We start from the raw sequence: 18,774 nt of genomic DNA, 5'->3' as shown, positions 1-18,774 counted from the left end.
GATAGCTTAAAGTTCATTAACACATGAGATCAAACAAATAGTTAAGATCGAAGAACAGTTAATTAAAAGCTTTGACGAAGTTACAGTACTTGCGTGTCTGCCATTAATCTTAGTTCTTCTTCTCTAGCCGGAAAATGAAATGACAGCACCAAAGAGACAATATCTAAATTAATTGAACAGTCATAAGCACTAGGAAGATTTCAATTCTGAAAAAAGCCCAAAATAATTAGCCTAAAAGAAAACTTGTTATGATTGATCTTTCGAGATTTTATATATCTTTATCATTTACACTCTGATGATCTGCTACTTCTCATGACTTCTAAGACAGTAAAGTAGTAAAAGTGGCAACACAAACGAGAGAAACAAGGGAGAGTCAGAAGTAAAGACACATACAGAGATGAATCAACAGATGACCAACAGTAGTACTGAAACACAACCATTAAACAAAGTATATATAGTGCTAGACATTTCTGACATATATATGTAGTGATTCATAAGTCCTTTCAAGCATTTGATTCGGAAACTTTGAAACCGAATTGCCAGCAACATCGACAAAAGAACAAGAGAAACGAAAGCAACCTTCAGAAAAGAGATGAAATCCAACACATAACCCTGCAAATCTATAGCTTTGCATAGATGGATATTCAAGTACTACATAAAACTATGAGCCAAATTATATATTCTCAGTTCCACATAGACCATATCTCCTGATACCCTATCTCTCCCTACCACTTTTTCAGTGACAGTCTACTACCAGTGATTAGCACTGTTTGGAAAGCAGAATCATGATATCTCAGATCCATAACATTGCTTTCGTAAAACCCAACAGATTACACATACAGACGGTCTGTAATAGCTACCAACTTTTAGCTAGAAATTTAACTAACCCTAAAGACACTACTAAAACGCCATAACGCTGAAAAAGAGAAGAGGGAGTACCCATTTTGAAATTTTAGCAATTTAAGAGCTAGGGCCTGGATCGAGGAGGGTAGAATTTTCGGGAGGCCTTATTGACTTGCACCTGGGGGAGGCAGCTGCGGTGGTGCAGGCAACTGTTGCCGGGGGCGCTTCCGCTTCTTTTTCTCATAGCTGATCCCCCTTGCTTTTGACTGCAAATCACGAACCTCACGAAGATAGAGTCTAACTGCTCGAGCCCCAAATGGGTTAGCTTCAGGCTTCCCTCCGTTCTCTTCAAAGGCAGCTCGGAGGCGTCCAATGAGCGCATCGAGGCTGCCCCAGGCCTGGCGCAGCGGGCATGGGCAAGGGGCTGGAGGATTAGGGTGGCCATAAAATGGGCAGATTGGAGTGTGCACCTTTGTCTTCCCAAATTGGTCAAGGTACCTGTTGCAATATATAAATTGCATAACCTTTAATCTATAGAACTCTAAACCCTTAATATGAATTAGTTTAAGCTTTTGGGAAAAAACTAGTAGTGTCGATTGATTTATGCTCTACCGGAGGAATTCAAGAACGTGGGCACCGCTGCATCTCGAGAGGGAAAGAGGAGGACGGTGGTTCTTCAGGTATTGGCCGAAGGTGTTCCAGTCCCGGCGCTTCTGGTTTTCGTAGCGGCTGCTAGGAGCAGAAGCTGTTGAAGAAGAGCTTGCGGCAGTTAAGCTGTTATTGATGGTAATAGAATCAGTGATGCTGGTGTTCTCGGAGTTGGAACTTTCCATTAATTCTGGGAGCGAGTCCATGGATCTCTTTTGGGTTTTTGTTTGCTTTTTCTTGGATCTTAGAGCAACAGTAGCTTTTTTCCTAGGAAATTGTGATGATGTTGTATTTCTTTGCTTCTGCAATCTTGTACTCAAGCAGCTTCCTGCTTCTAGGATTTTGCTTCTTAAAGCTAGAATAATCTGAGGACAGTGAACTGAGAGAGGGAGAGAGATTTATTTCAGGAAAGTATGCATATATACTGTGGTTTCTTTTAGTAGAGCAGTGGATGAGTCGTCTATTTTATTCAAGGGCATGAAATTAATAGAATGGAAAAAGAAAAGGAAAGAAAAGAAAGATACCAGCTCCGATTACTATTTTTTCCTAAGCTCCAATTACTGACAGTTATTACATAATTTCCATTTTCGAGGAAAGGGAAGCTGGGAGGGAGAGGAAGGGAAATGGAGCTGCAACTGCTGAGGCAAAACAAGATTTTGATATTAAAGATGATGTGAATAAGTGAAGAGATTGATTGGAGAGTGGAAGGACTTCTCCTCTATACTGTCTCTCCCGTGGCCTCCCTCTCTCCTTTCACTCTCTGGGAGTTTGCTTTTTTGAGCAATACTAGAAAGTTTTCTTTCTTTGAGTAATACTAGAAAGCTTGGAATTAAGGATGTTTCAGTGGCGGAATTTTTGGTTGCTTTGTTTCTGAAAATGTAAGGAATCAGTTTTTCCTTTTTCTTTTTTACCACTTTCTTTTTATAAAAAGTTGATGCAACCCATTTTTTTCTTAAATTCTAATTTCTTTTCCATTCAACTCATCTGGTCTTACTTGTTTAGGGATTATTAAATATAACTATTCCTCTTGTTCGTACACTCGAAGAGAGAGGAAATTATGTGCTATGGCTTTTATGGAAATGGCAGGGTTAGGCAGTAGGTAATGCAGACAGGACAATATATGTTTGAAGGGGAAAAAATTAAGGAAATATCATGATTGTTTCTTGACTCTGCACCAGTGAACGACTGTTCCTTTCCAAGGGACTAGAATGCCCTTTCTATAAAACTCCTTTTTTTTTTTTTTTTTTTCTCTTTTCTCCCTCATAATGAATACTACACGAGAGTTTGGCCTATTTTTGCTTTTAGTATTGATTTAATTAAATCATATCATCTCATTTTATATAATTTTATATATAAAATATAATAAATAATTTAATTTAATTTTTTTAAATCTTAAAATAAAAATAATATTAAAAATTTATATTACATTAATATTTTTAATAAAATATCTCATTTCATCTCATCTAAATTATATAATCATATAAAACCTTAATTACATAAAATAAGTACCCATATTCACTTGCAAATGTATGGAAGTTTTTAGACAATAATAGAAAACATATATAGGATATAAAAGTGAGGATTACGACCATTATCTCTATTAATTTCACATAAAATTTTTTTTTTAAAAGTGAACAAGAAATTCTATATAAATAATCTCTATGCCCAATCAAATTTTGACAACAGTTGTTCTTCCTATATATATTGGCAACTGTACCTTTGATGTATTATGGTCAACGTAGAAATTTTATAAAAATAAACTTATAATTTAATATTTATACGTGCTCTCATTGCGACGTATCAGTCTTCCTCTTTTCTTTTTTGTGCCTAGAAAAACTATAGAAAAAAATAGGTGTTTCCCTGTTTTGAGAGTTTTTTTTTTTTTTTCGAGCGTCGTTTCTAAGAGAAAAGTCAAGAGAGATAGGCGGGCATAAAATGAATTAATTTTGGAAATTTTATGCAACAGTTGGATTAATAATTTTCTAAACCTAATTTAATGTACAACCTATTTTTGTAGGCCATAAAATAAAAAATAAAAACAATTAATGTTCCTAATTTCCTTTTCCATGGATTTGGGTGTACTACAAATTACGTATATTTGTAATGTTTTTTGAAATCTCTAGATCGAGGTTAGGAAGTTATATATATATATACCATCAAACAGAGAAGCAATGTCATTAATGAAGCTAATTAAGCTAGCTAGCTATATATAATCACTATTGTAATTAATTAATTAATTACAGTACCTTGTAATGTTGCTTATACATACATATATAATATCTTGCTTCATACTGAGACTACTACAACTACGTACGTACGCCAACAACATATGTACGTATAACCTACGTGTTTGTAAGTAAATGTTTTAAATGCAAACCAAAATAATAATAATAATAATTAATCTGAAATGATCACGTAGAGTTACACGTCTTAAACAATCAATTCAATACCAATCAAAGACTATCGTCATCACTTTGATGCATACCCACTGCCTAATAGCATGATCATCATGACCAAACTATATATAGAAGATGGCTACCCTTGAGCAATCAGGAGCCATGAACTCATGTTCATGAGTACGTGCTCAAGATCACGTACAAGTGAGTTTCAAGTCAGATTATTGATTTTTGTTCTACATTATTTTCCCACATATCTTTACTAAACGAAAACTCTATGTGCAACATTGAGGTGGTAAATACATCTCATACAAGAAAGTGAGCAGTGAAAAAAATCCAAGCCGAAAGCTCTCTCTCCCTTTTCTCTCTAAAGAGCCACCCCAGCAAAAATCAAACTTAGGAGGGGTGGAGCTTCGGCTCCTCCCTCCCTCCTCCCATCTGGTTAGACCAGAGACTGTGTAGCCCTTTATTTTATAGTTTTGTTTATTTTTCTATCCAAAGTATAGTGAAACGTTGATCTTCTTTTTTAGAAGTCCAGCGGCCACCACACACCCCTCCATAGGATTCTCAAGTTGTCGATACTTCGGACGGCCGAAGGTTTTCGTCGAACGAAACGGTGCGTGAGTCACACACGTGGGTCATAGCAATGCTTGAAATCCACGTGCCACTGTATCAGGAAGCTTCTACTGCCGCCACGCGGGCATCTCTGGGACCAAAGATCTCGGTTTCTTCAGGCTCGACTGGCCGCCACACTCCTAACGTGGTGTGTGTCCCTCATGCCTCCCACAGTCTCTTTGGTTTTTGTATTTTGCTTTCCTTCAAGCTAAAAATTCTGATCTACAGTTATAATTTGTCATTTTCATATCTATCTTTATGTTTATTATTATTTCTTTTTGTTTAGGTAAAAAATAAAAAAGAAATAGTCTCTTAAATATTTTGCCGATAGAGTGAAAGTCCTCTCCTCCTCTAGAGGTAAGGTTTGAAATTTTTTATTTAGATAGAGTGTGGTCTTAGAGGATTTGTTTGTAGAGAATTATAAAAGTTAAGATCATATCAAACACAAATGAATTTATATATTGATGGAGTCCAACTATGAATATATCACACACAGAAAAACGAAAAATTAATTAATATTCACTAATACTACTCCTCGATAGGGGAGGGCGCCATTGGAAGCGGGTAATATATATATATATATATATATATATAGCGCTGGGAAATCACATCCGGCCTCTACATGATGACCATCTGATCTACATCGATCATGGATCCTTCATGGGGCTGCTCGAGCCACCTTGCTATATATAAGGGGTGACTAGCAAGAGGGATGGGGTCTCCCCGGCCTCCAATAGTCCTGCTTTTGGGTAAAACATCGATCGTCGAAATAGGTCATGATTTTTTATGGTCCAAGAAATGGACTGAAAGCATTAGAGGCAGGATTTTGTGGCGGCGCATATAATAATTTACATGCAGCTTAATTGCATGCAGGGTGCATGACGCATAGGAAACGTTTCTTATGTCTTCTAAGAGGTTGGCTATCTGTTGGAGATTTCAGTACAGTGGTTTGTAGCTAGTTGTCCAAAATGCAGTAAATCCGATATTTACAAAGTCCTAGAGGAAAGGAAAAACATGATCAAGAGAGAATGGGATAACGCATAGTACTAAACCAGCTATTTAATCAGTTATTGTATGTGATAATCAAGAAAAATATGATTTAAGGAATTATATATAACCTGGCTGCATGGATGCATTCCTCTAGACTCAAATGGAATCATGAATGTGTCGGCAAAAGGAATATCGGAGACAAACCTTAATTAGCCTGCTGGGACATCCTTAATCATGTACATGCACACATGAATTAATTACCAAAGTTAGATAGAGCTCGATCAAAGCCAGCCTGCATGCAGTCATGAGATGCTGCAACCTTGGGGGAGCAAACTAAACTGTGGTTCTAGATTGAAGGCCTAGAAGATCAAGAGCAACCAGCACAAAAGAGTAATGTTACTCATCATCCTAACTTCCATCATCCTCCCATCATTTCATGATGTGGCATTAAATGATTGGAGATTATTTATTATATTTTACTTGTGAATTTATCATTTAATATCACATCATAAGATGATGGGAAGATGATAGAAATTTGGATGATGAATAGATTTTTTCAGCACAAAATGGGGCTTGAAAAAAGATCAAGATGCTAAATTAGGCAAATGGTTTTACACGAATAGTGTATAGAAATAGAAATATTGAATATCTATGAAGCTAGATGCTCGGCCCATTTGCAATGACAAGGACAGTAGTAGGCTCGCACGGTTCTCCAGACACAACAAATTCATTTTTTAGCACAAACTAATTGATGTTTCTCTCGAGCTCATAAAAAAAAAAAAAAAACATGAAGGTTTCTCGAGAACAGGAACTCTATTAATTTATATACAGTTGTTAGCTCTTTGTAAAATGCTGTCAATCCCTTTAATTCCCAACTGAAGAAAATGCCAAATCAAATAATTTCATTAGCTATACGGATTATTTTATTTTTATTCTAGTTTTCGTCATGATCAGATTAACCACTGTTTCCTAAAGCAGAAAGTACTTACGAAGCCCGTTGTGTATATATATATATATATGCCCATCATGTTAATCAAGGAACCGCCTTAACCACTGTTCCTGTCCCCTAATTAATTATTTGAGTTCATGCTAGCTCCACATGATCATGTACACCAACAGATTTAGAAACCATAAAAAACTGTAGATAGAAAAATTAATAATTAAAATCGAAAGGATCACGGTTCCGACAACGATTGCATGTCGGGTCAATTTAACTGATCTATATATATATATACCATATAGCATCTGGATTGCATGCAGCATGTACATGATATATGGATTAGTCTGCTGTGATGACCTTAATTGACCCAATTATACAGATCGATCATGTGTACCCCACAACGCGGATTTGTTTATTGGGTAAAATCATATATAGTTTCGACAAATTAATTCTCTTAGATAATAATTATATCATGTATTGCATGTATTGATTAATTAGATATTAATAATGCTTCCTGATATTTACCTCGTACCAATTTCTTCGTTACAGTAAGGATATAATTAGCATTTATGTAAATCAGATTTGCTCGTGATGGATATATATATATATATAGAGAGAGAGAGAGAGAGAGAGAGAGATTTAAAAAAAAAAAAAACCTAATGTCGCCTGATGCAACAGTACTTTTCTGCATCCGTGGGTCCAAATTCAGTTGAGTACATACAGCTTTGGTCTGCTGGAACATGGGGACTGATTGTATTGGAGCGAGTAGCGCCATGTTTAATAATTGACCCCATCAACTTCAAGCAGGCCAGACCTCTACTTATAGCCTTGTCCAATCAGAGGTTAATCCTTCTGTGAGCCACTGATTTTTGGTGACACTCAGTGCATGGTCGACCTAGGAGTACTTGCTTTTAGCCTAATTAGAACCACAAGTTCCAGTATACAAGGCAAGATGATTATCAGATCATATATATAGGAAATCAGTTAGGCTAGGTGGAAATCCATATCCAGTACTGCTCTTAAAAAACCTCATACAGATAAAATTACAGAAATATTGCAATTGCATGGGACACGGCCGGAAGCTTTAGAATTTTCTTCACTTTCATGAACAGTTAGCTAGGCCTGTATCAATATCTTTATAACTAATAACCCTAGCATAGTCAATAGTTTGTTTGAAAGATCTGGGATTAGGAAACTCATGATACCTCTAGCTATATTTGTGTATTAGCTTATTTATGAAGATTTTACATGACTGATCATAGAAAATTGGAGATTGATTACCATTGTTTCAGGTGAAAAAAAAATAAAAGTGGTAAATGTGGTTAAGTAGTTTTGAAAAGCTTCTTTTTCTCAAGAATTGTGCAATTCTTGCTGCTAAAGGAGGGCCATAGCTGCTAGAGTTTGACCCTCTGTGCTGCTGACTTGTGCATAACTCATAGTACTGCTTGACAGTTGTTTTGCTTGCTTTTTTTAAGACTATATATATATATGTTAAGGGTTTGAGTATTAGGCAGAGAAGCTCAATATGATCAACCTCAATGATATTATTTTATATCTTTTTATTAATTTATAGAAAATAAATAGTGTAATGGAAACGGACCAAGTACATGATCTTCTAGAGTTTATATTTACTTAACATTATTTTGAAATTAAATTATCCATATTTTATCACCTTTAACATGTACCAACTTTACTTCTAACATTTTGATTAATCAATTTCATATCACATTATCAGAATACTAGCTAGCTTAGATATATGATAAAATTTAATTTTTTTTTAATAAAAATTTAATTAACTCCATATCTTAACATTTCCAACCCTCTATTTCTAAGAGTTAATTATGTGCTTAATTAAAAAAAAATGGCTTGTACTGTCATTTGGAATTACCCAACAGATCAGAGGCAAAGTTTGTGCAAGGTGCCAAGATATCTAGTCAAATATTCCCGGGCAGAGCGGGCAGAAGGGACAAACCAACCCGCATTTTTTTTCTCTTTTTATCTTTACACTGAGAAAAGCAAAGCATAATATTGCTGTCTTGCTGATATCTTTGTATTAAGCAGTTCAACTGTACGACAGATTATTTAAACAAAGCCTCTGTTCCAGAATTAGATTCTATTGCCCAAAGAGAGAGAGAGAAAGAGAGAGAGTTCTTCTTTTCTTGTTTTTTTTTTTTTTTTTTTTTTCCCTGATGATCTATATATAGTGGAAATTGTGAAAAAAAAGGTGTGTCCTCTTATCTTAAAACCCTAACATGAAAGGAATATCTATGCCTGAGTTCGAGTTTCCTAAAATGTTTATTTGTTAATCTTATATTAAATGGCCGACGTGTGCCATGCACAGTGCAACACTTGATCATTAGCACGTGCATGGCGCTAATTTATTTGTTTGCTCCGATGTCGAAACTTGAGCAAAACCCTAGCTTAAACCCCAGCAATGGCAGGCAACGACTTTCAACACCAACTGCATTAACTTATTAGTGCCACATCGATCGTCGAGGTGGGGGATCAGTCTATCTCAGTGCCTGTATGTATTTGTACGTTTCACAGTTTTATTGTCTCTTTGGGGAAAAAAAAAAACAAATCAGTGTGTTCCCTTCATTTAATATATATATATATAAGGGAAAGATCAGGTACTAAAGATTAAAGACAAAAAGGAGTTTTTTAAACAATGCAAGGACTTTCCTTTCCATGACTCGCCTTGATAGTTGATGTAGAGGAGAGAGTTCCATGAGTTTTGTTTTTTGAGGCTGCAGGAATACGTTGAGTTGAATGGTTTTCAGATATTTGGAGGGAGCCTAGCTAGCTAGATTTGTCCCTGCTTAAAGCCCACCATCCCTGATGTCTAGCCAGTCTTAGGCCTTGTCTATTTTAACAAATGAGATGAGCTTAAATTAAAATTAAAAATTACATAAAATATTATTAAAATTTATTTTTTTAATATTATTTTTATTTTATAATTTTAAAAAATCGAATTGTTTATTTTATTATATAGAAATTTGAGAAAGTTGTAATGATTATATGAAATTACGAGACGAGATAAAATAAGTTATGAAAACAAACAATGCCTTAGTTTTCATCTCATGTGCCCAAAAAGAAAAAATAATCTTTTTTGCTGTTATATATATATATATATATATCTTAGGCTTGCTGAGCACATGCTAGGAGATCTTCATATATATTCTTTTAGCACATGGAATGCCGGACCAGAAATTTGTAAGAAAATGAAACAAGGGGCCGCATTGGTTGACAATGGGAAGAAGAGAGAAACCATTGAGAAAAGCAACCATGCATGATGCATATGCATCGAGCCCCTTCGAAGAAAAGTCACCCAGAGTACACGATTGAAAATGTGAACTCGTTCTAGGTTTGGGCTTTTACTTACCTGGAAAAGCTATAGCCTTTGGGCCCCTCGATGAGGTTGTGGACCAAAGTTTGTGTCTTGAAAATATACATACATAATAGCTATTCCACGCTTCTCCACTCTAGGAGCATTAACACGTCGTTTATTTTTATAACTTTTCTCAACTCTTTTCAATTTATTTTATTTTATTTAATTAGTATAATTTTTTTAAATTTTTACACAAAATAAAATAAATAATTCAATTTTTTTAAATCTCAAAATAAAAAATAATATTACAAAAATATATTCTAATAATATTTTATTCAATTTTTAACTTTTATCTTAACTAATATTATCTCATCTGTGAAAACAAACAAATGAGGGTTTACTTTACCCTTACTCTTTTATTGGGCATTATGCCAAGTAATTTGCCAAGGAAAACGTAAAAATGATTATTTATTATATACACAATTAAGATCCTCGATCTGCCTGTTGAGAGTTGCAGAATTGGCTTATCATCTGTTTTTCTCATTCTTCAATTTACTTGGAAAAAACATCTTTCAAGCACTACCTACTTATTTTAGAAAAATAAAAACATATTGCTACATTCCTAGCCCAACATAATCCGGAAGAAACTGAAGTAAATACATAGAATCTGATGACTTTGGGACTTGCTAAAACGCCTCAACTGAAAAGATTACTCAGTTTATGCAAAACCCTGTCGTGGCCGGGCACAACTAGTTTCAGTAAGGGAAAACAATTCCCCTTATTTTCTTCTCGGCACCTGACTGGAAATTCACTTTCCAGTAAGCCAAACAGAATCCTTTGAAAATACATCAGAAGCAGCATCGTAAAGCGTCTAAAGGCTAGAACACCAAAGGCAGCATTACTAAACACGGTTCCAGTTGTATTTTCTCTCCTTTGTTCCAGGAATGAATGTGGACCACGGGAACATGATTGTTGCATGCAACGTCGATAATGAAGTAATAATTATCCAAAAACGCTACCCAATATTCACGAATGTTAACTAGTTTTGGGTTGTGGAGCTTCATAAACTGGTTCATGTATGCATAACCTCTAAGTGGGTGTTGATCCCGCATGCTACAGAGGTACGAAAGTCCAGTAGTTGCATGGCCACAATAAGTACCAATAAAACGGGAACTTTGGTGCAACAAATAGCATAAATTAATACTATGATTCTGCAGCAGATGACAAGAGTCTATCGCATATATATAGCATAAACACTGTATGATATATACAATATATGTACAACACTGCAGGAAGACCTAAAAACAGCATAAACATGTGGCAACTACGTGTCATGCTTCACCAAGCTATGTTCTCAGGAAACTAAATAGTCCTAACTTCAAAATCCAGTCCCATTTTGCACATCACAAGAAATCCATCACTACCCACAATAACGGAGGAAAAGAAAATTTCGGGTCTATGCTGGAAATGGACATAATTGAAACTAAAGAATGTATGAAAAAAATAAAAAGCCCTAAAGGAAAATCTTAAAGAAGAGCAACTAACGAGGAGAATAATGCAAAATAATAATAAAAAAATTGTATGCAGCAAAAAACCAACAAAATTTCTCTTCAAGATTTGCCCTTCCCTGCAGCCACTTCTCGCTGATTTCGGAAGTGACTGAGAAGCTGTTGTGCCTGCATAATATAAAACAAATATATATCGTCATATCTGTTTCGTCAATTTTGATCATTCTCAACAATCACAAAATTTGGACAAATTCTGTATCAAGACACAGTCACTAGGTATAAATATGATGATAACCACAGTCGACTTCCAGAATTTATTAATGCAGCAATAAACCAATACAGTAATACTCTATGAAATGTTCTTGTCTTTCCAAGACATCTTATGCACATACAAATGCTTCCTCTCATGTGCTTTCTAGCTTCTGCTATATGGATGGATCACTCATCTACTGTTTATTTTTTTATAAGTAAGAATGAATCACTCATCTACTGTTAAAGTATGAGAAATTATAAACATGGATAAAGGAAAATGGCAGCTGATCACATTTGGGTTGGGGTGGGATCTTGTTACTCTTAACAAAAAGGAATATGGTCATCATCTTTTCTTTTTTATTTCATTCTCTTCTTCCAAGTCAAGCCCTTCTTAGAAACACTCACACACTCACTGAGTTATATGCAGAATATCAAATCTCTTAAAAGCCTTCTCCTGAATGGCACATCAACTGGTAAGCAGATGAGCATACCAAAATAAAAAGGCTGAGCAGGCATATGATAGAATAATAGAGGAAACTGTGTACCTTTTCCTTTGCTCTTGGTGTGCCAGACTGAGATAACGCAACCAAGGGAGGAACGGCTCCTTCTTGCAGAACCAGGGTACAATATTTAGGACTGTGGAGGCACAGTTGCAACAGTATGGAAGCAGCATTTTCCTTTCCCCTCTGAGTTCCTGATTCAACAATCTCAACCAGTAAAGGGATACCCCCTTCCTGCCCAATTGCTGAACACCCCTCCCCAATTGTTGACAGGTTTGCTAGAAGAGCAACAGCCTTGTCAACCATCCCAGTATCAGGGTTCATCAAATCAACAAGGTACTTCACAGCTCCGGCTTGAACTATGCGAGCCTTATTTTCATGAAAAATTGATAGGCTGAACAAAGCAGTAGCAGCATCTTTCTTCCCTCTAAGAGTCCCTGAGCCTAGAAGACCCACCAATGCTTTAACTGCACCAGAACGACCAATTTTCGCCTTGTATTCTTCTAAGACAGAGAGGCTGAATAGTGCAGCAGCAGAATTTTCTTTGGCTCCATCATTTCCAGTTTTCAGAACATGGATAAGTGGTTCTATAGCTCCTGCTTCCCCAATCATGGCCTTATTATTTTCATTAATTGACAAATTTAATAGAGCTGTCACCGCATGCTCTTGTGTTATCTTCATTTCTGAATACATCAGCGAAAGCAATGGTGCAATAGCTCCACATTTGCCTATAATGATGCGATTCTCCATATTGTGCTTTGCAAGAAGCCGCAACCCTTCTGCAGCTGCAGTTTTTACTTCATTTGATTGACACTTAAGGTCTTCAATCAATCTCTTGACAAGAGAAGTTGTGGTCAACTCATCAGATCCCAACTCCGAAAATGGGAGCGAGTTTTCTCTTAAGTAATTATGGTTTCCATTCTCTGAAACTTCAACTTTTGTTTTGGAGCTGTCAAATTTTTTTTCTGATAACCAAGAAAATCCTGGTTGGTTATATCGAGGAGAAGCAGCAAGAAATTCAGTTGTGATTTCTCCGGAGAGCTCATTCACATTTTCATGCTTATTAGAAGTACTTGACATTTCATGTGATGGTGGAGGCATATAATCAACACTGGAAATGGCACTTGAGGCTGATTCACTCCTGCTATGAATATATGACTGATCAGGTGATGCACAGTCGAACTTTTCCATCTCCTTCCTTTGGCATTTATTGGAGTTCTCCCCTGTTAATCTAGATGAAACATCACACTTTTGCTTTTGAAATCCATTTCCGACTTCAGGAGATGATCTTGATGTCGAATTGCTACTGTGTAATGAACGAGGGGAACTATCAGTGCAGATTAACTTTTGTGGAGATATATGATCCGATGGGGATGACATTGAGGCAAAATTATTGAGTCTTACATTGTTTTCATCACACCAGTTTGCTACCATGGCTTTTACTGTATAATTGGGAATGAGATTTGTGTGTGAGAGTGTTTGACGAGTCTTTGGGCAAATAGTCAACCCATTATCAAGCCACTTTTGAATGGAAGACCTCTCGTAGGTTTGACCTGAAGCCAAGATCACGGGATCCAACATGAGTTCTGATGATAACGGGCATCGGAAATATGAAGGGACTGGCACTCCACCTGTAGCTTCAAACCGCTGGATTTTCACCATGCAATCACGAATGTGGGAGACAAGATTCATGATTTGGTAGAGTTGATCTAGTTCCCCTTTCACTTTGTCGAACTGGGCATTTATTCTCTCTTTCTCCACAGAAATACTTTCTTTTAAAAGTTCCTGTTTTGTAGTAAAACTAAGCAACTCAATAATCTTCTCTAGAAGTTCTGTGCAGGGAATGCTATCATCTCTTTGAATTTTAAGAGCCTCTAGTATATATTCCGTTATTCTTTCCAGCTTCAGACATTGAAGTTCCTGCATACAATTCTGAAATGGTACGAGAAATTACTCTTACAATTGCCTTCAATGACCAGAAACGAGTCATAGCTATTTACAGCCAGTAAACTACACTTTTTTAAGGAAATATGAAACTTGCAGAAAAAGAACAAGAAACAGAAAGTTTATCTACTAAAACCAATTTCACACAGAAACAATATAGCAAACATGATACCTGCACACAAATTAAAGTAGATGGAGATGACTGTAACAATCTATATAGTATGTGACAAATCTCTAGTGATGAGCTCCGGATTTTCATCAACAATGGCTCACTTTGCAGTACCTGGAGATATAGCATATAATTAATTAGAAAATAAATGCAGAAAGTCGTCAAAAAAAAATATGCACACTTGCAAAATACTTATAATGCTCCTCTTTATTACCAGAGAACATAGGGATATAAATAGAAGTTTGCAGTCTAACATAAATGCTGTGGTAATGTTACACTTTTTCATCTTTACCCTATGATTATCTCAATGTTAAAAGATATCAAAAAGTATTCAGTTTCCCAAGGCATGAGCCAGAAAGAAAGTTTCACAACTAAAAACTAGATATACCAAAGATACTAATACTGTTGAATAGTGTGTTCCAAGTGCGCTTTTTCTTGATTTTCATTTCTCGGGGAAGGGGAAGGGGAATGGGTGTTCAATTGATCAGGGAAAATAAGCCAATAAAGCATTACTTACACTGCAAATTTTGCTCATTTTTGGAGACCAGTTTTCTATGAACTCTCTAGTCTCGTTGATAGCCACATCCAATTCTTCACACTCCTTATATAAGATTTCATCTGAAGGAATTTTGTAATCAACGGTTTCATCAAGAACTGCTTTCAAAAGCTTCAGTACACCTACTAGATGTCTGTAATCCTTCTGAAGAGGCAAATGTTTTATTGACTGAGATGAAACTAGATGAATGAATCGAGAAATGCTGTTGATAAGACAATTCACAACTGTTGCATCCATTTTACCTGTTCTGATAAAACATATAACAAAACTAAATAAGTTAAAAATAGAGGAATTTATGAACGTAAAGCATTGTTAGAATATCTTGGTAAATGTAGTCTACAATTATAAGAGTTCCCTTTGACAATGACTATGTCTGCATTGCAATAGCAGGGGTCTGCTGATTCTATAGAAAAAATGTGCACTTATTACCTATTACAAACTCCACAGCTTGAAGAATTGCTTTAGACTAACAATCAACACATCAAGCTATCTCCTTTCTTCCTTTTAAAGAAGGCCCATATCAACATATGATTATTCTTATGCATAATATAAAAGATAAGAAGATTTTGCAATGAAAATGGGGTAGAAACATAAAGGATGAAGAAAAAGAGAAACTTGAAGCAGCTGGAATTTCCTGGCAGCTCAAGCAATTGTAACATGAAAGAACAAAAAGGCGATAGAGAATCAAAGTCAAGGTTCAGTCTGTAAGTACGTCTCATGCAAGGATGCAGAGGCCTACCAAACAAAATAGGAAATGGGACTGTCGCTGTAACAAGAGCAGCAGCTGGAAAGGGAGCAGAAAGCAATAGGAGATTCAGATCTTGGTGGAATAGCCTGTATAAATTTCCCACACGGTTCTGGAGAATGATGAAGAAAAGTTGGTCCCAATAACGAAAACCATGTAGCCAATTTAGGCATAAGAGAGCCTACTGAACTAAGGTCTTTAAAAAGGCTAAAGTAGAATGTATAGCTTATGGCTACTGTCTCTGCAATGAACTTGTAATTCAGCCAACATGTCTAGACAGCCAAGTCATCCCATGAGCAAAGATGGCCTGTCTCATTTTAAAACAATAATAATAGCAATAAAGAAGTCCCAAAAAGAATTAGAAGGCCCACAAAACAGTCAGGCATTTGCTAAAGAAAAGCCTGAGTTTTTTGTTTTAAAAAATTAGTGCACTAGAAACCCAACACATGTAAAAAATTAAAAATGAAAAGACAAGTCTAAATCAATGCACCTTTCTTATAATGGGCCTGGGAAACGGGGTTCCGCGAAACAGCCCACCTGGCCGATCTGCTTCCCTAGGATTCCTGGAGGAAATATCCACGTGTTAACCTAGACGGGCTGGCATATTCCTTGTTTCAGTAAATGAAACGGGTGGGGGGTGGGTGGGTTAAAAATTCAGCTGCGACTCACCCACCCACCCACCCTTAATTACTAAAACCTAGCTCCCTAAATATTTTCTTTACTCCGCATTGTTCTTCTTTCAGCCACCTCCTCCCCTTCTTCTCCTTACTGTTTTTTTCTTCTCTGCCAGTGGTTGGTTTCTGTTTTTCAGATTTGTTTCTTTATTTTGATCGTGAGGTTGTCAATTTTGGATTCATAGCTTAGTTTTTGGTTGTTGTAAGTAGTCTGGGTGAGCCTAGCCCCTATCCACCCATTCATAGGGCATGGGCGGGGACCAGGTGGGGGTAGCTAGTTACTTCCCCTGCTCTCCAAATTTTAGTTACTTGAGTGAAAGAGAAAGAACAAGAAGGTAGCCAGTTAAAGGAAGCTGCATGTTGTGGCTGGTTAACATTGGTAGAGGATTAAAAGAAAATAATATGACAAGGCATCTCATCTTTAAAGGCTAAATGATCGCATGTCAAAACTCAGTTTAGTGCTTGTGTTGACCATCCTAAACCATCCTAAAAAAAAGAAAATGGGAACCACATTTTGGTTCGGGAAAAAAAAAGTGAAATCAACTGGTAATTAACGCCTTTGTGCCACTTGACTTAGAAGAAAAAGTTAGTGCCGAGTGCAATCTATCTAAAAAGAAGAAGACATCTTCATATTTTTCTTTTTTCTCTTTCTGCAGAGACTCAAGATTAAGTGGATTATGATACAACAAAAGAACTACTAAGTAAGACATTATTATAATATTACATTAAAATTTAAAAAAGCCCTTGCTTAGGAATTTCGCCCTAGGCCTCCATTCATATCAAGTCATCCCTGGTGCTATGCTGCCTCTTGAGGCATCCCAGCAACATTGTATATACCACTGTAAGTTGCTTTTGAAACTAAATACTGACATACTAGAAAGCTACCAGCAGCTTGCAGAGAACTTAATGATGGAAATGCCGAGTACCACACGTCAGGTTGTTAACCAGAGAAGCTAGCATAGAGCATATAATCAAATACTCATAATCCTTGAAATGCATCTTATGTTACACTAACAAGAATATGTGACTACGACGCTAAGGGTGGTAGCTCAACTAGAGGGAAGTCTAAAGGGAGGGCATTGTGAAGACGGGAAACAGGGGGTTGGGGTAGGGTTTTCGGGCAGAGTTTTAGTTCTACGGGAAACAAGGGGTTGGGGTTGGGGTTGGGGTTGGTGTATTTTGGATTGTTTTTCACGGGCTTTTTGGGTTATTAGGGGTTTTCTATTATGGGCAAGGTGTTCTCTTGTATACATCAATGTACTTGGTTACTCCTTTTGATATATATATATATATATATATATAATATTTTTACTTATATAAAAAAAAAAAAAAAAAACAAGAATATGTGACTACCTAAACCTTTGGCACGGTCGGAAAACCCCTAGAATGAGTTTGAGCCACAAGCCCTGAAATAAAGCACCCCACGGACCACGGACATGAATCTAAGAAAATAAAAGAAATGAACCTATCTTGAGGATTCACAAAATTCCATACCCATTTCTCTCTAAAGCGAAGCCTTTGGACATTGGAGATTATAATAAAATATTATTTACCTTCCCTTTAGTAGCTGAGAAAAGTTTGGGTGGGGAAGAGGATTTATATTAGTTTTAAACTATTCACTTTGCAGGGAAAAACAAGAACCAGAACTGAATTGAGCCTAAAACAGCCATTTGGTTAGAATGAACAGAATTCCCATTTATGGGAAATCGTATGAACTATAAGATTCCAAACATTACAATTTTCTCCTTCCAAGCCTTTTCAGCAACGAGCCAAAGGGTATGCGAATTTGCTAAGCCAATAATTATTGCTTCAAACACTTGAAAAACCAAGCTAAAAAATTTCTCATCAAAGGAGTGCAAATATTAGCACGCCCACTTTCTTTGATCACGTCCTCAAAGTTTCACACATGAACCAGAAGAGCTAGACGGCTTAAATCCATACCAAAAAAAAAAAAAAAAAGGGAAAGGGAAACCCCAGCTCATCTGATCTCCTACCCATTGACATATCCCACAAAACATTCATATATTTAGGAAAACCCAAACATTTAATAAGCAGAAACGAGAAAGATATAATTGAAACATACCTTTCTGCACGTGGCTAAAGCATGAACAGATCTTGATGAACCCCAAAGCTTAAAACTTCACCATGAAAATCCATATGAAACTCATAAAGATTAAATCTTCGCTAACGAGTGCAGGTCCTCATGCCCTGCTTTCCTTGCAGAGCTGCGAAAGAGAGAGAGAATGAAGGACTAGAAATAAAAAAATTTAGGGAAAAGTTAAAAAAGGTTAAATTGCTGGGGCCCGATGTAGTTGCAGTTTTGTTGGGCTTTGTGGGGAAAGTTTAAGTAAGAACATAATAATGATCAGTGGAATTATAAAGAAAAAGTGGAGACTAAAATGGGATTTTGGGATGCTTTGATTACATTAAAGAGATAATGTGTAAAATAAGTCAAAACTTTCTTTATTAACTGATGTAACAAAAGGTTGAGTGATTAACAGAGAAGTACCGTGATTGTTCTTCAAAGATACCCTTGTTTTGGATAGATGTCTCTTTTCCTTTTCTTTTTCTTGGTTTCTTTGGGTTGAGGGGATCTCTCTCTTTAATTTTAATCCAAAGACCTTTATATATATATATATATATATATATATATATTTATTTATATA

The 18,774-nt window shown here is 36.2% G+C and overlaps 2 protein-coding genes across 6 annotated transcripts; both read right to left on the bottom strand.

Moving 5' to 3' along the window:
- Positions 1-439: 439 nt before the first annotated feature.
- On the bottom strand, positions 440-2,410 carry LOC108995899 (protein LIGHT-DEPENDENT SHORT HYPOCOTYLS 3-like). Of its 2 annotated transcripts, XM_035687353.1 has the most exons (3): positions 2,016-2,334; positions 1,456-1,870; positions 475-1,341 (listed from the first exon to the last, which is right to left on the bottom strand). In XM_035687353.1, exons 2-3 carry the CDS (start codon positions 1,695-1,697, stop codon positions 1,008-1,010), a joined length of 576 nt encoding a protein of 191 aa, XP_035543246.1. In that variant the 5' UTR covers positions 1,698-1,870; positions 2,016-2,334; the 3' UTR covers positions 475-1,007. The 2 variants fall into 2 exon arrangements, with proteins under 2 accessions (XP_018827112.1, XP_035543246.1); XM_018971567.2 differs by having other exon boundaries at positions 440-1,341; positions 1,456-2,410.
- An 8,569-nt stretch (positions 2,411-10,979) lies between these two features.
- On the bottom strand, positions 10,980-18,696 carry LOC108996017 (U-box domain-containing protein 3). 4 transcript variants are annotated; one of them, XM_018971732.2, is made up of 6 exons: positions 18,618-18,696; positions 18,192-18,333; positions 14,651-14,936; positions 14,137-14,247; positions 12,066-13,952; positions 10,980-11,436 (listed from the first exon to the last, which is right to left on the bottom strand). In XM_018971732.2, exons 3-6 carry the CDS (start codon positions 14,924-14,926, stop codon positions 11,371-11,373), a joined length of 2,340 nt encoding a protein of 779 aa, XP_018827277.1. In that variant the 5' UTR covers positions 14,927-14,936; positions 18,192-18,333; positions 18,618-18,696; the 3' UTR covers positions 10,980-11,370. The 4 variants fall into 4 exon arrangements, with proteins under 4 accessions (XP_018827277.1, XP_018827282.1, XP_018827276.1 ...); XM_018971737.2 differs by lacking the exon at positions 18,618-18,696 and adding an exon at positions 15,925-15,997 and having other exon boundaries at positions 18,192-18,423; XM_018971731.2 differs by lacking the exon at positions 18,618-18,696 and having other exon boundaries at positions 18,192-18,423.
- Positions 18,697-18,774: the final 78 nt, after the last annotated feature.

This window comes from Juglans regia, chromosome 1, assembly GCF_001411555.2.
Source record: "Juglans regia cultivar Chandler chromosome 1, Walnut 2.0, whole genome shotgun sequence".
In the NCBI taxonomy this organism is placed as follows: Eukaryota; Viridiplantae; Streptophyta; class Magnoliopsida; order Fagales; family Juglandaceae; genus Juglans; species Juglans regia.
The sequence above is the reverse complement of the archived record's forward strand: the minus strand, read 5'-3'. Positions and strand labels throughout refer to the sequence as shown.

Excerpts from the sequence above, each read along its gene's own strand:
- LOC108995899 (XM_018971567.2), bottom strand. The coding sequence starts at position 1,697 with ATGGACTCGCTCCCAGAATTAATGGAAAGTTCCAACTCCGAGAACACC. Across the intron at positions 1,342-1,455 it reads CACGTTCTTGAATTCCTCCG|GTACCTTGACCAATTTGGGA; the intron begins GTAGAGCATAAA and ends ATATTGCAACAG.
- LOC108996017 (XM_018971732.2), bottom strand. The coding sequence starts at position 14,926 with ATGGATGCAACAGTTGTGAATTGTCTTATCAACAGCATTTCTCGATTC. Across the intron at positions 13,953-14,136 it reads CTACTTTAATTTGTGTGCAG|AATTGTATGCAGGAACTTCA; the intron begins GTATCATGTTTG and ends GTACCATTTCAG. Across the intron at positions 11,437-12,065 it reads CACCAAGAGCAAAGGAAAAG|GCACAACAGCTTCTCAGTCA; the intron begins GTACACAGTTTC and ends TATATTATGCAG.